We start from the raw sequence: 14,644 nt of genomic DNA, 5'->3' as shown, positions 1-14,644 counted from the left end.
TGAATGGTGGGTCACTTCTGTTCTGTTCTGCGTTGTAGTTTGCATCTTAAAAATAACAGTGCCATAGCAAAAGAACTGAACCATTCCAGTCAATGTTGCTAAGTGTATATCCCAAATTTTCTTTTGAGTGTAACTTTCACTGTCCAAGATGTGACCAAGCACTGTCCTCTCTTATGATGGTTGCTTTATGAGCTTATTCACAAAGCCTGCTGACTAGGGTGTGAAGATACCCCTATTTTTTCCCCTTCTCCTCTTCTGGATGCTCAGAACTGTAGGCATGCTGTGATTTAACACAAGAATAATTTCTCAAACTCCAGCTCTTTAACAACCTTATTCCAGCACTTGCATCTTGGCTGCACAAATCTGAATGACTGCTAGATGGCAGCCAAGAGAGAAAAACTCTCTTGGCTGCCACTTAGTGGTTGATAGGTCAGCAAGTCAACAATCATCTGGGAAAAATTATGTGGCTGTACCCAAGACGAACAAATCTCTTTCTTGCATACACCAAAACCCATTTCTTGAACTCCTGCTCTAAGAACATGCAGCTGCATCTGAGCTGCCCAAATCTAGGCAACCACTACGTTTTACTTAAGAGAGATAAACTCTTTCCTGCCATCTAGTGATCATTAGATTGATAGATTGAAATTTAAAAAAAATTGATTGGACAGAGCATCTGGACTTTACTAGCAGCAGCCTGGCACACATTCTGTAGGGTGATTGGTGACAGATTTTCCCATGGTTAGTGACATTCAAAATTTCAGCCAGGCAAAATCGCCAGTTATTTCTTTTAGAGCGTTATGCACAGGAGCTTTACAAAGAACAGGGCAGCATGGATGTGCATTAAAGGCATGCTATGGGCAGTGTGACTAATGACTAATGCCAGCGTAAATGCCTCCCAGCTCTAGGACAAGGAAAGTACAGCAATGTGTCCGCATTGATAAGCCCCATGTAACATGCCACTGGTTTGTACTCACTCTATATACTGTATGCACATGGAAGGGTCTATATAGTTTAAAATCCAAAATATTCCACAGTAAAATAATTATGCTGCACTTTCTCCAATGTTATATCAAGAAGCACTGAAAACTGACCATCAACTGGGAGATAAAGTTGCAATACTAATGTAGAACTGCAGGGAAGTTTAACTTGTCTCCTGCTCATTCTTTCACATAAACCTTTGTTTCAAATAAGGGAGTGAAAAAAAATCAGATACATGCCAGTAAAAAATCTCCGGTTTCTGCTGTGCAGCTTTATAATCCACCTTTATCAGACCTGGCAGAAGATGAGCTACTCAGAGTCAGATTGCCCCATGCTATGCATAGAGAAAAATTATCTTTCTCCATGCACAAAGAAGGATGGAGATTTAGCTCTGTCAAGAAGGTCAAGGAGGTGGCCCAGGAAGCATTCTGGGCCTGAGTTTCCTAAAGATTTCCCATTCCTGAAGTACCCTTCCTTTCTCTCTCCTTTCTTCAGGATGAAATACAATGCTCAAATCCCCAGCTGACCCCAGTCTTATATGCCACTTTCTTCCCCTTTAACTATTAGCCTCCCTCCCTTCCAAATGCTGTTTGACTAAAATGTGGCATTATCTGTAACCCATATGACAACATAGTAGGGAAAGGGATGGGATGGGGACAGTATGCTGTCTGGCGGCCTGAACTATACTGTTTCCACATCTTCAAAAGAAAATAAGGAGGTTGAAAGGTCAAGGAAAAGTGTAGATGTGATACTATAGAATGGTTTCGCTCCAATGTAGATCCCTCTAGAGGTTTGGGCTCAACTCCCATAACTCACAGAAATGACTTGGGGAATTCTGGGATATGAAATCTGCACATCTAGAGGGTGTCCAGTTTGGGGAAGGCAGGTCTGTAGATGTTCCTTTTCTGTTCCACATGGGTCAGGTTCTATTCTCATGATTCCAAACTGTTTTATTATGCTTTATAGCATGTACTTCTTTATCACTGAGGGTTAAAAATAAAAAGATTTCCTGGGGTTTGAGTCCTGATATCTATGCAGACAAGTTCATGTAGGTTTCTGATAGACTGCAGTGGACTCTTGAAATTAGAGAGTGGATTTTCCTTGAAATAAATCTTGTCGCACCTAATACAATAAAATGTTGTGTTTAAACAAAGCAGAAAAGGTAATCTAATGTGCCCCTTTTTTAAAAAAAATCATCAAATAAACATACCCTCTTTGCATTAATTCTGTTGGTGACAAACTTCTAGGTGGCCATACAAATTGACTGATGAATAGATAACTAAATTTTAATGTAGTTTGACTTTTTAAACAAGCCTTAAATACTTGCTTTTCCATTTCCTATGTGTCAGAAAAAAATCCTGATGACTTTGTAAATGGAGCATTTTTAACTGGAGAGATTTCAACCTTATCTGTGAAGGTTAGAAGAAATATAACACAGAGGTATTAACTGTATTGGTATGTGAGGTAGGGGAGCTGGGAAGCTGGCCATGTCACTTTACATTACAATTATTTGTAAATGTTTGATTTCTGAATGTTGCCTTCTGACTTGCTAAGAAAACCCCCTGTGTTTATAGAGATTATCCTGACAATAGTATGCTTTGTTGGTTGTCAAGGCATGTTTAGTATGTGGAGATACATTAATCTGACATTGCTCCCATTGTAAGTGGCTGAAATAAATAGAGGACTCAAAGAGATGAGGAGGGATTAATTGTGTTGATGGAGCAAACTCTTCAATCACTAAACTGGTGATTTTTTTCAAAGGATTAATGTGCTTCTAAGAATATTGATTACTGATCTGCTTCTCAGGAAGAAGAGAACAGAGTTTGTGCTGTGTATAAGTATCATGGAATGATGCTTATCGTTCCTATTGATGGATTTCTGGTAGGCAACTTCCCTTTAAATATTTACTGATTTTAATAACTGAAAAGAAAACGTCTTGTGCATCCTTCTTTTTTAAAGCATCAGCTATTTTTATGTAATTTTATAATTCAGCCATTTTTAAATTGCAGGATAAAGCCATTTGCTCACAAAGAATGTAATGTTTTAATAAAGGTTTTCTAAGATTTAATAATCAAACAGTTATTTGTTCTCCATTCATAATAACCCATTGTGCAGTTTTTGAAAAATTGATAGATGTTAGGCAGATTGGCTAGATTCACATCTGTAAGTCTTAATTGAAACTGCAATTTCTGTGCAAATAGGAGCCATATACCACTGAAAATTTATCTTCAGCTGGACAGTTACTACTATTGCCTTTGTATTTTGAACACCCTGTTTTTGTGTCCCAATGTACCATCTAAAATCTTTCACTCTTAACTGAACTTTTTTTAATTAGAAATTTTGTATAAATAAAAATAGCTTCCACCAAACGTCAGAAAAACCACATCCTGAATGTGTGTCAGTGAGCTGCATGTACCTCCTAATTGGTGGGATGTGGGCAATGCTATATTGGCTTGCAAGGTCACCTCTAGATTCTGTTCTGCATAGAATAGTATGAACATGCCTGGGGTAAAACCAGCCTTTGGTTATACCACTAGCATACTGGCCAAAATGTCCTAAAATAACTAGTCCCGTTCTTACAATAAGCAGAAAAATCTGCAGGTAGTACAGGTGTGACTAAAGTCTGGATTCTTTCTGCCTTATGAAACAAGTGTTATAGGAAAGCCTTGATTATTCAAAACTATGAGGGGTAGCAGAAGTCAGTATTCTGGGGCCAGTCTGGTGACTGCCGTGGCACATGGACAATTGTGACTTAGAACGTAAAAGATATGAATGGTAAACAGCAGGTATTAACAAATGGGTTAAAAAAAAAAGAAAAATAGATATGTTGTGAGTCTTTGCAAGTAAGAGAAAAGGGGAAGATGTGATAGATCTGAATAAAGATAATATGACCTTGTGGACTGGTGTTTATGAATACATGCATGCAAATTAAGGTGTAGATTTAATTATGCATGTAGGGGTTAAAATGTATGTCAGAAAGCGTGAACTGGAGTCATTCATGTTTTTATGGGTGAATATGAAAGTAGGAATCCATAGTTGATAAAAGTTGCATGTTTATTTATTTATGTGCTCAAAGCAATGTACAGAATGCTCCATCACCAATTTTTCCCAGTGAAGTATGAAAATGAAAGAACCAGAGAGGAGTTTTGGGGAAAATGGCAATGTTTTGGATGAATCCAGTACAAGGGAAAAATTATTCTGCTATATGACATAGTAATTATGGTTTATCAAAAGAAGTGACAATGTCTGGGTATAAAAGCAAACTTTTGCCCAGTAAGAGTTAGGTATGTCTGGGGAAACATAAAAGTAAGTTGAATCCATTAGGAACAGATTGCAAAGAAGAATGTATGGTAAAACAAGAGGTTGGGTTAAGAATAAATGGGTGCTGAAGGAATGTGGAGTGAATACAAAAGTAAGTGTGAAAGAAACAAGTTGTGATGGTTTCGTTGTATAGAGAAATATATGAAGAAAGAATGAATAAAGGGAAGGTTGTGGTTAGATGTAATTGTTAATATCTTGAAAAAGAAAGAGCCAGGTAATTTAAAGAACAAAGGCAGCGTGTGAACCTGTGTATGTATGTGGTGGAAGTAACAATGTTTTACAAAGACAGAAAGTTATGAATAAGTGAATGATGGTGTATATTGGTTTTAGTTATGATTCTTTTTTTCTTATCTCAAGCCATTCGTTTCTTTGGTTTACTATTTCTTATTCCTTCTCTGCACTCCACACCAAGTTGCTTACTCTGAAAGGGAATAGCATAATTATGTATGTGTGTATGTAAGAAAAATCAAATATTACAAAAAAGATACAAAGTACCAAATACTGATAGCACTCAATGCTACATGTGAAAATATCTTACATCTGGAATGGTTCTGAAATCTAGACTCCTCCCTCCCTCCCTCCCTCCCTCCCTCCCTCCCTCCCTCCCTCCTTCCTTCCTTCCTTCCTTCCTTCCTTCCTTCCTTCCTTCCTTCCTTCTGATGTTTTCGTACATTCCACTCATCCACTACAGCAATTCTTTCCAGTTCCCCCTACATGTTTTTCATGCATATGCTTCCTTTCAGTAATTTTCTCAGCCAAGCATCTTGTCCCAGGTCAGAAATGTCTTAAGAGTAGTTCAATTTTTTGTTGAAGAGTTCCATCTGCTTCCCAAAGGAATAATCATCCTACAACTCTCAGTCTTCACTTTGATAATTTAGCCTTTGCAATAGCTTTTAAGCAGTATTTTATTAATAGTATAATAATGCATTGTCAAATGCATCTCATGATCCAATAGCATGCTATCTTTTAAAGATGAAATACGAAACATCTTTTTGTATTCATCTTACAGCTATTATTATGTTGATTGATGCCCTGCCTTCCTGCTCATGTGGCAATCATTTTGCAATACTCAGTAACTCCATGAGTTATTCATGGGATATTTGATCCAAATAAGTATGTGTTTTAAAACATTTTCCCCAAATTTGTTATTTTGTTTATTTCTAAGAGTGTTGAATATTCGGTTTTAAAATTGTTCATTGGATTAGTTTTCAGTTGCTTCTGATTTACTGTTACAGATTTGCATGCTTCAAAAATTATTTGGAAGTAGTGTGTGAGTACCATACTGCTATTTAAATCAGGCATGTCCTTTTCCATGTGACCTGAAAAAAGATGCTGCTACTTTAATCATCTAGAGAGAGATACTTTGGTTGCACTTCTGCATGCTGCAAAGTTTCTGAAGATTGGCACAGCCCTAGTTGTATGTACATTTTCTGTAAGTGCTTGATATTTGAGATAAAATAACTCAAACCTCAGAGTATACCCAAGCTTCTAACTACTGTAAATACAGATAGTTCTCAGGTTATGACCACTAATTCAGTGACCATTCAAAGTTATGATGGCACTGAATGAGGGGTACTTACGACTAGACCTTGAAGTTGTGGCTTTCGCAGTGTCCCCGTGATCATGTGATTGCGATTCAGGCACTTGGCAACTGGCTCACAATTATGATGGTCACAGTGTCCCACGGTCACGTGATCACCATTTGCAACCTTCTCTTCCGGCTTCCCACAAGCAAAGCCAGTGGGGAATCCAGCAGGAGGTCGCAAGTTCTTCCTACAAATCGTTCCCAGTTCTGCCACTTTTTCACCCACCCACCCACACTCCATAGTGCCCGCCCACAGCACCCACCCACCTGCACTCTATAGCGCCCACCCATGGCACCCACCCTCCTGCACTATGTAGTGCCTGCCCACAGCACCCCCTTGCCCATGCTCTGTAGTACCCACCCTAGCTCTGTAGTGCCCATGGAACCTGCCGGCCTGCATTCCTTAGCCTGTGGCAGCTGCCAGCGGCACTTGCCTGTAGTTTGTGCCTTCTGGCTTGCGGGCCTGCGACTCTCGCCTATTCCCACATCAGAGTCGTGTGAGGTCCTCGCTTAACAACCCATACAGTCCTGGGGTTATGATGGTAACTGGGACTGCTGGGATTGGGTCACTAAGCAATACAATCATGTGACATCTCACTTTACAACTGTTTTACTTGGCAACAGAAATTCTGGTCCCAATTCCTGTCATAACTTGAGGACTGCCTTAAGTTATTCTGCCCCGCTATGGATTTTTATATACAGAACTTCTAAAATGTTCAGCTAATAAGCATTTTTCCTAAGGTAGTTAATTTTTAAGGCAGCCTTCCCCAGCATGATGTCTTCAAGATATTTTGGATTATATTGGTCATCTTGTCAGCTCTGAGCAAGAATGGACAATATTCTGGCATGTTAAAACTTGTAAACAGAAACACTTGGAAGACACCAAATGTTAATCAGGAATAGTCTGTGCCTTGAACCTTGGTTATGTGAGGCTGGTGGGACACAGCACGCTTTGTCATAAATGCTACTACTGTAACTGACTCTAATAAGAGGATAGCAGCATCTTTCACCACAGTTAAGGCAAGGAGAATTGTGGATAATAATTTGCTTTTAAGGAATGAAAGATATATCATACATTGGTATTTGGGCAGTTTAAAAATGGCATTGAATCATGTGCTAGAGAAATGCTTGTTAAATGTACAGATAGTTGTGACCTGACAGCTTCCATTCCCACTCAAAAGGAGGTTAAGAGGGCTATATTTTGGTCCCTTTATTTTTCAATTTCTGTGTCAATGACATAGTATAAGCTCTTGCAAAACCTAAACTCCATTCTCTGACTCTGGCCTGTAATCCAATTCCCATTCTTTTATATGCTGACAGTGTTGTTATGTGATCTATGACCCAAATTGGACTTCAGTGAAGCCTTTGAGCACTAGTGACATACTGTTACAAGAAAAAGTTAGAAATTAACTATTCAAAACTGAAGGTTGTAGTATTCATTAAGCATTGCACCAGTCATTTCCATAATTGGAAGATGAACAATTGTCAAAAAGAGCAGGATAAGGCCTTTAAATATTTAGGCATCTATTTTGAATTCTCTGTCTCCTGGAATCATTACGTCTGCAAGCTTGCAACTTGGGTGCAAAAGGCTTCTAATACAGTAATTAGATTTGCAAGTTATAAGGACACACCTACAGTATGTTTCTGAAGCAGGCAATTTATTTAAGATAAGGTATTAAGCCTCCTGCTGTGCAAGGCACAGTTATGCTTGTACAGTGGTGCTTAAAAGTTTGTGAATCCTTTTGAATTTCCAATATTTCTGCATAAATAAAGAGAGCCAGTTTGGTCTAGTGGTTAAGGCAACGTGCTAGAAACAGGAGTCTGTGAGTTCTAGTCCTGCCTTAAGCATGAAAGCCGGCTGGGTGACCTTGGGCCAGTCACTCACTCTCAGCCCAACTCACCTCACAGGGTTGCTGTTGTGGGGAAAATAGGAGGAGAAAGGAGTATTAGGTATGTTTGCCGCCTTGAGTTATTTATAAAAATAATAAAGGCGGGATAGAAAAGAAATAAATAAATATGACCGAAAACGTGATCTGTTCTCCACACAAGTCCTAACTTAAATTACAGATATGTAACTTTGGATCATTTTCCTCAATAAATAAATGAATAGTACTGTATAATGTTTTTGACTCATTTGTTTAATTGGGTTCTCTTTATCTAGTTTAAGGATGTGTGGAGAACAGATCATGTTTTAGGTCATATTTATGCAAAAATATTGAAAATTCAAAGGAGTTCACCAACTTTTAAGCAACACTGTATACACTTTTAAGCAAATTGTCCTAGAAGCAATTAATCTAAACTTTTGAGAACTACCCTCTGTGTTGTCTGTTCAGTTGCAAATATATTTCTTTGGCTAGAGCTTGGCTGTGCCTCTGTAGTGGCTTGGATGAGAGTCTGCCATTTGAAGGACTGGCTGAAACAAATACTTGGGGACAAGACCCTGGCCCAGCTCTTCCTGGTATATAAATACTCTTCCTCCTGGAAGTATAGTCCCTGTTCTGACTTGTGGGCTCTCAATCTATACTCCACGGTATGTATCTTGGATCCAGAAAAAGCCATGGCTGAGATTAGGTAGAGAGTGCTTGATTTAGATTATCAAAACTACAAATCTGAAAATTTATTTTACCACCACAGCATGCCTAACACCACCCCTCAATATTTTTTTATAATACTCTCCTTGTTCCTCATAGAAGGTCTTCAGATTTCATACCCTACTGTTGATGGTCATGGAAGATAAATTTAATAACAAGCCTTAGGAGGAATCCCTGCTAGAGGTAGAGATTGAGGCAGTTGCTCATGTTCTATTAAGCTGCCCCTTATATCTTTCCTGGCATGTGGGTCTGCCCCAATCGGAGATTGTAACTTTTGTTTTTAATTAAAAGTCTAGAGAAATCTCTGGGAAAATTGGAAAATTTTGTGCCATCATAATTACCGTTAGAAGGCATTGGGTCTGAGCTATGCACAGGCAAGAATTGACTTTGATAAACATGCTGGCTTATTGATTGTCTTTCATGATTTCTATCCTTGTCAAATTACTTTCAGGTACACTGTTCTAATTTTTATTTTAACTTTTGTTCTATGGCCATATAGCAAATGAATGAATAAATACGTTCATCATGAAAAGCTAATCTCTACCTGGAGGATCCTAACATATTTCAACATACTAAATGTTTGTTTATAGTTTATATTTACTGAGGAAATCAGAACGTTTGCATGCTTTTGGATGTGGAAAAGAGACCATCCAATCATGGTTAGATGTCTATAAGAAGATGGCTCGTTTTTTATCTTGGGTTCCAAACAAATTTATAATGAACTTTCTGGTTTGTGAGAGCATTGTAAAATCTTAAGTTAACACAGTAGTGTGAAGGAAAAATCTAGTTATTTTTCCTTTTTCTGTTTCCTTCATGTCTGTGCAAAAATACACCATTATGTATTTTTAATTTGGCAAACACTGAACTGCTCCTATAATCATGATTGAGAAGTGAGGATACATAGTAATATTTATATTGCAACGTGTGTTGTGAAATACATAAAAGAAAGCTGAGGAAGGGAAAGTCAGAATCTGGAATTTAGCACCACAGGCAAGAAAATTTTGATTAATTATAACTTGGACTATGGTAATACGATGTACAGCTGACTGTCTTTAAAAATGGATCACAAGAGGGCTGCAAGATTATGAACAGTTTCTCAGAGAAGTTTGCCCAATGCCATTTTTCTAGTTTTTTTAAAATATAATTTTATTATTTAAAATACAATTTTAATCATTCAATTTTTGTTATAAAAAAAAGAGGCGTGATTCCAAGCTAATAAAAGAAAAAAAAAGAGAAAAAAATTCATTTCTATCACTGCCTCTTCCTTATCTCTATCAATATTTGTTCCAAAACCTTCCACTCTCTCTAATTTTCCACTGTTATTGTTCAAGCTCTTCCCATATCAAACATAACTCACCAAAGAAGCAATTTAATTAGTCATTTAGCTAACTTTTCCATAAAGCCGAGCAGCAGCTAGTCTCTGCTAGTGCTGTCTCATGGAGGCGTGTCCTCCATTTTCTAGTTTTAAATCCCAGATTAGTCAAACTTGGAGTAGACTTGTTGAAATCATTGGAATTTGTTGGCTATAAGTAGTCTAAGTCACACAAGTGTCAGTGAATATACCCTAAGTGATCACTAATATAGGTCTCACCTATGGTCTTCTTGGTGCCAGATGATTTTTTTAAAAAATCATTTTAAAATAATACATGATTTTGTGCCCCATTTTTTGTTTTTAACTCTAGTTATGATCGTTTTGGGTATTCTGTTGCTGTATTTAATGATGTAGCTGTTCACAAGCTCCTCAGATAACTTCTGTAGTGAGATAGCTGAATCATTAAATAAGGGAATATGGAAAGTTGAATGGTTTGACAAGGACTCCTGACATACTCCCATAGCAAATGAGGGAGGAAACAGTGCACTTAGAAGTTAGGAAGAGTGAAGGCAAGAAATGAAAGGTGATGTACTTTGGCAGCATCAGCCTGAATAAGTGGAGAACACATTTTGTGCTATGGCAATATTTCTATGACATCTCGGAAACAAGAGAATTCCCTATAACAGATTGTGCAAAGAAGCCCTTAGTCTCTTTAAAGATAATATTTCTGGATTGGACCGAGTACTCTGTAGATTCCCCAATCTTTTCCATGTTAATTTTTCTCCAGTAGCCCAAAGGCCTGCAGATGATGCTGTGAGTAACATGATTGCCTATTGTGTCATGCTGAGAAATGATGATTCATGTTGCCCAGTGCCAAGCTGGTCCTTGATGCCAAGAGCTCTTGGTAATCATTGTAAATTGCTGACAGTTGGATAATTGCCTGCTTTGCAGTTCACTCCATCTGATCCTTTGAAATCAATGCTATGGGTTCTGTTAACTACTGTGTTTTAGGAAAATGAGCATATGGGAACTAAGGAGAGGAAATTAATTACTGTTCAATTATTTGCAGTATTTGTTGAAATGTACGAAACATGCAACGAATGAATTCTAACCGGGTTCAGCTATCGGAGTATTATAATGGTGTGAACTGACAAGTGTCAGGTATTCATTAATATCAATATACATAGCATTCTTAAGTGGAGCAAGGTCTAGTAACTGCTAACCTAGAGGGAGAGTTGGAAGCCTTGGAAAATATCTAAGTCAGCTCCAGGCTGGGGTAAATATGAAATCTAAGCCTTGACATAATTAAGGAGTCTTGATCTCAACTTTGTGACCTACTGCTAATGATGAATTTACATTTGCAAAGCTTTCAGAATGTATCCAAAGAGTTCTTTTCTAAGACTTTTCTATAGCCATTCTTGGTGTTTGGGTTATGCTTATAAGAGAGCTCATGTTGAGCACCAATGTGAACTTGTCTTTGTAAGTTTAATAAGTGTAATAAAAGCTATTGAAATAGCAGTCCTAAAAAGATTTTTAGGTCCATTATGATTATTTATATTTTATGTATTTTTATTTCATTTTATACACACCTTCTTCCCATAGGACATTCAAAGTAACTCATTAAAGAGTTCTCATCAATTGCTATAAATTGATTAAAAATTCCATACATTTGCTACTACTAATAAATAATTGTGTTCATTCTCTCATAATGCTGAGTGAGCAGATGTTTTAAGGAGGAGTTTCTTTTTCTACCACTAGGAAAATGACAGCTGACTTTAAAAAAAAACACATTTAACTGAATTTAGAAGATCGACTAATTGTGGATTGTACTTGGGTAAGATCTGGCAGCCATGTTTGATTTTAAATTTGTAGAGCTTGATTGTAGTAAAATATGTGGGGAAAAATTTAAGACCTCCCAGTGGAGGAGGCTGCAGAAGTTAGCAGCTACAGAGACCTCTGTGATTGTTGGAAGGGAGCTATGGAGAGAATGAAATAACATTATCCTAGACAGAGGCATGGCTGACTGCCTGAAATCCTGAACAGAAGTGTCTGTGCTGCAGCATTAATTTTCTTAATGGTAAAAGCAGATGATTTTCTTAACTGATTAATGTTCCATGTTCTACTAAATAAACAATCCATAATGTTCTTTTCATACTCCTGAATGTACCAAAAAAAGAGAGAGAGGGAGAGTTCAAATCCACATAAAATGCTTCAATAAATTTTAACCATTTTGTAGCCTAGTTTAATGTGTGCAGGTGAATATACACTACTAATTCCTATACTCAGATAAACTAAACCTACAGTCATTAGTAAATATATATTTTTATCCAGGAGGCGATTATTTCACTGTACTTTAGAAAAATGAAATATTTCCTCTGTGTTCTTTTCTCCTTCTTAGGACATCAATTTCTTCCTATTGCAGCACAAGACCTTCCATCTGTTTCAGTATCTGGATACTTGGAAAAACGTAGAAAAGGTAAACTGAAATGGGTGATAGAAATGATGCTTTATTTTTTTCATAGTAATTGCAATCATTTTGTATTCAGAAGACTAAAACTAAGCAAATGATTCACTTGTTTTGGAAAATATTGAAATAATTTAATGATAATTAAAAATACAGGTGGAATTTGAATATAGTGAACATTTCCTGCTGGGAGTACAGCTTCAATGTGTCTGAGCACTGCAGACAAGAGAAGTTGGTTGTTTCTGTTTCTTTTCCCAGCTCCATAATTCCAGTGATCATCAAGGTTGTATTCTATGCAACAGGGAGGATGTTACCCATTCCTAGGGTGTTTAGTGTATTTCTCATTGCGCACTGAAGAAGGTACTAGGGTTCAGTTATCTGCTTCCTAAATCTATTATTCTTGCCTCCCAAGGCTATAATATATATCCTAGATTCAGCTGCAATAGCCTTTTCTATCATGCCATTATTTCATCATAATATATAAAAAAATCATATTCTGAAAAAGCACATTGTTTATTCAATACTGAACAATAGATACTACTATTATTAGCCACATTCTTGAGGTACAAAGATCATGAACATCTCTAGAGGTTTATAAAATGCAAATAATTAAAAATTGGTCCTGGTAGAAACTGAACACTTAAGAAATTTGAAAAGGAAAATTAAGATGGAAATAATATGCATATATGCAAATTTGCAAGTCTTGCATCTTACGCTTCAGAACTTCTGAATTGGAGATGTTCATTCTCTTATCTGTTATCATATAATCATAGAAGTGTAGAACTGGGAAAGACCTCAGAAGTCATCTGGGCTAACACTATGCTCAATGCAGGATCTCCTAACCTTTCAGATAGATGGCTATCTAAGCTCTGTTTGAAGACATTAGAGAAATGTATCTGGGGGCAGGTATCAAAGTGGGTGGACGAGACAGAGAATAATCCTTACTTTTGGCAGTCCCTATCTATGTTCATATTTGCACTAGGCTATTGGCAAGTAACTGTAAAATAAAATTTATTTAAGGCATTTATAGTCCATTTTTCCCAGAAATTCAAGATGGCCAACAACACATTCCAGTAAAACTGCAGCTTTTAATACATACATTTTTTCTTGTAGCATTACACATCCATTAATTGTTCATTTTGGTCAGAGCTGTAATTAAAAAAAATAATAGAAACAAGTTTTGTTTTGTGTAAAATTCTATGTGAATTAATTTAATTGCAGACCACAGTTTCCTTGGCTTTGAGTGGCAAAAACGTTGGTGTGCTTTGAGTCGAACAGTCTTCTACTATTATGGAAGTGACAAAGGTATTGCAAAATATAGGGATTATGTTGAATGCTGCTGAATGGATATTAACAATTAACTGTTTGCAGGCTTCAGGGGCCTCTCTATTGTTTAATTGCATACCGGATTTACGTGCAATTTTCCTGGCTTTCATATAATTCTCCTTGTGTTTCCAGATGGTGTAAATATACTGTCTTGGTGAAATGTTCTCTTATCTCCTCTCTTGTTTCCTTTGGAATTTTACATGGGTCCTTTCTTCTGAACTCTGATCAGCTTTCAAGATGACACAGCATTATCTTGGCTTAGTTTCCTTTGGTAGTTCTTCCTTCCTCCACCCCACCCCACATCCAAAAATGGTTTCAGTATTTTGTACCTGTTAAGTGTCATCAGGTCTCATTTGGTTCCATCTGGAAGTAATGAGAATCCTCTGTCTACAAGGCCTTCTGTGTTGCTAAAGAGTTTTATAGTTAAGGTTTATTCCATTCCATGGTAAAACATTACTTTTTTGCAAAAATCCAGGTGATGTATCCTATAGCTGTACAATTTGGTAAGAAGATGTTATGGGGTAACGAGTATAAGCTGTCTGATTTCAAAACAATCAAAGGAAAGTTTATTTGCTTATGGCAATTTAAAATCTGGATGCTACTGAAAACTTTGAGATAGTTGAAATTTGTATTACAAATACAAAGTGGTAGTGTTCACCAGGGAGCACCATAGCTGCTTTCCTTAGTTTTCTGCAGTTCTTCTGTAGCCTCTTCCCCAGTCTCCCAATTTTCTGCCATTCATGATTTAATTCTTAATAATTAAGGACAGCAGTGAAAGCCACATATCCTCACTGTTGTTACAACAATTTCAAGTCCAAGGACATCAGACAAATAAATAAATCAGTAACATTTCTTTATAAGCCTTGACACCCATTTGAGGACAATAATGTTCACATTTTTGACAGAGAAGATAGGTGGTTTGAGAGAGGGGTTAAGGAATCCATTCATGCCAAAGGGGAATATCCTTCCCTCAGTAGAGGTGGAGGCCTCAGACACAACTTGTCCCCCATTTTTCATGCTTCTCTTTCATTAGTCCTCAGGAAGATTAAGACCACTTCACAAGTTTA

The 14,644-nt window shown here is 37.2% G+C and overlaps 1 protein-coding gene across 2 annotated transcripts in view; it reads left to right on the top strand.

Moving 5' to 3' along the window:
- SKAP2 (src kinase associated phosphoprotein 2) overlaps nt 1-14,644 on the top strand; it is a 118,885-nt gene that overhangs the window by 56,414 nt on the left and 47,827 nt on the right. For both annotated transcript variants that reach the window (XM_063303795.1, XM_063303794.1), the window contains exons 5-6: nt 12,186-12,263; nt 13,473-13,556. In XM_063303795.1, the coding sequence (XP_063159865.1) occupies nt 12,186-12,263; nt 13,473-13,556 (162 nt within the window). The remainder of the gene's footprint in view (nt 1-12,185; nt 12,264-13,472; nt 13,557-14,644) is intronic.

Source organism: Candoia aspera, chromosome 4, assembly GCF_035149785.1.
Source record: "Candoia aspera isolate rCanAsp1 chromosome 4, rCanAsp1.hap2, whole genome shotgun sequence".
NCBI classification, from domain to species: domain Eukaryota; kingdom Metazoa; phylum Chordata; class Lepidosauria; order Squamata; family Boidae; genus Candoia; species Candoia aspera.
The sequence above is the reverse complement of the archived record's forward strand: the minus strand, read 5'-3'. Positions and strand labels throughout refer to the sequence as shown.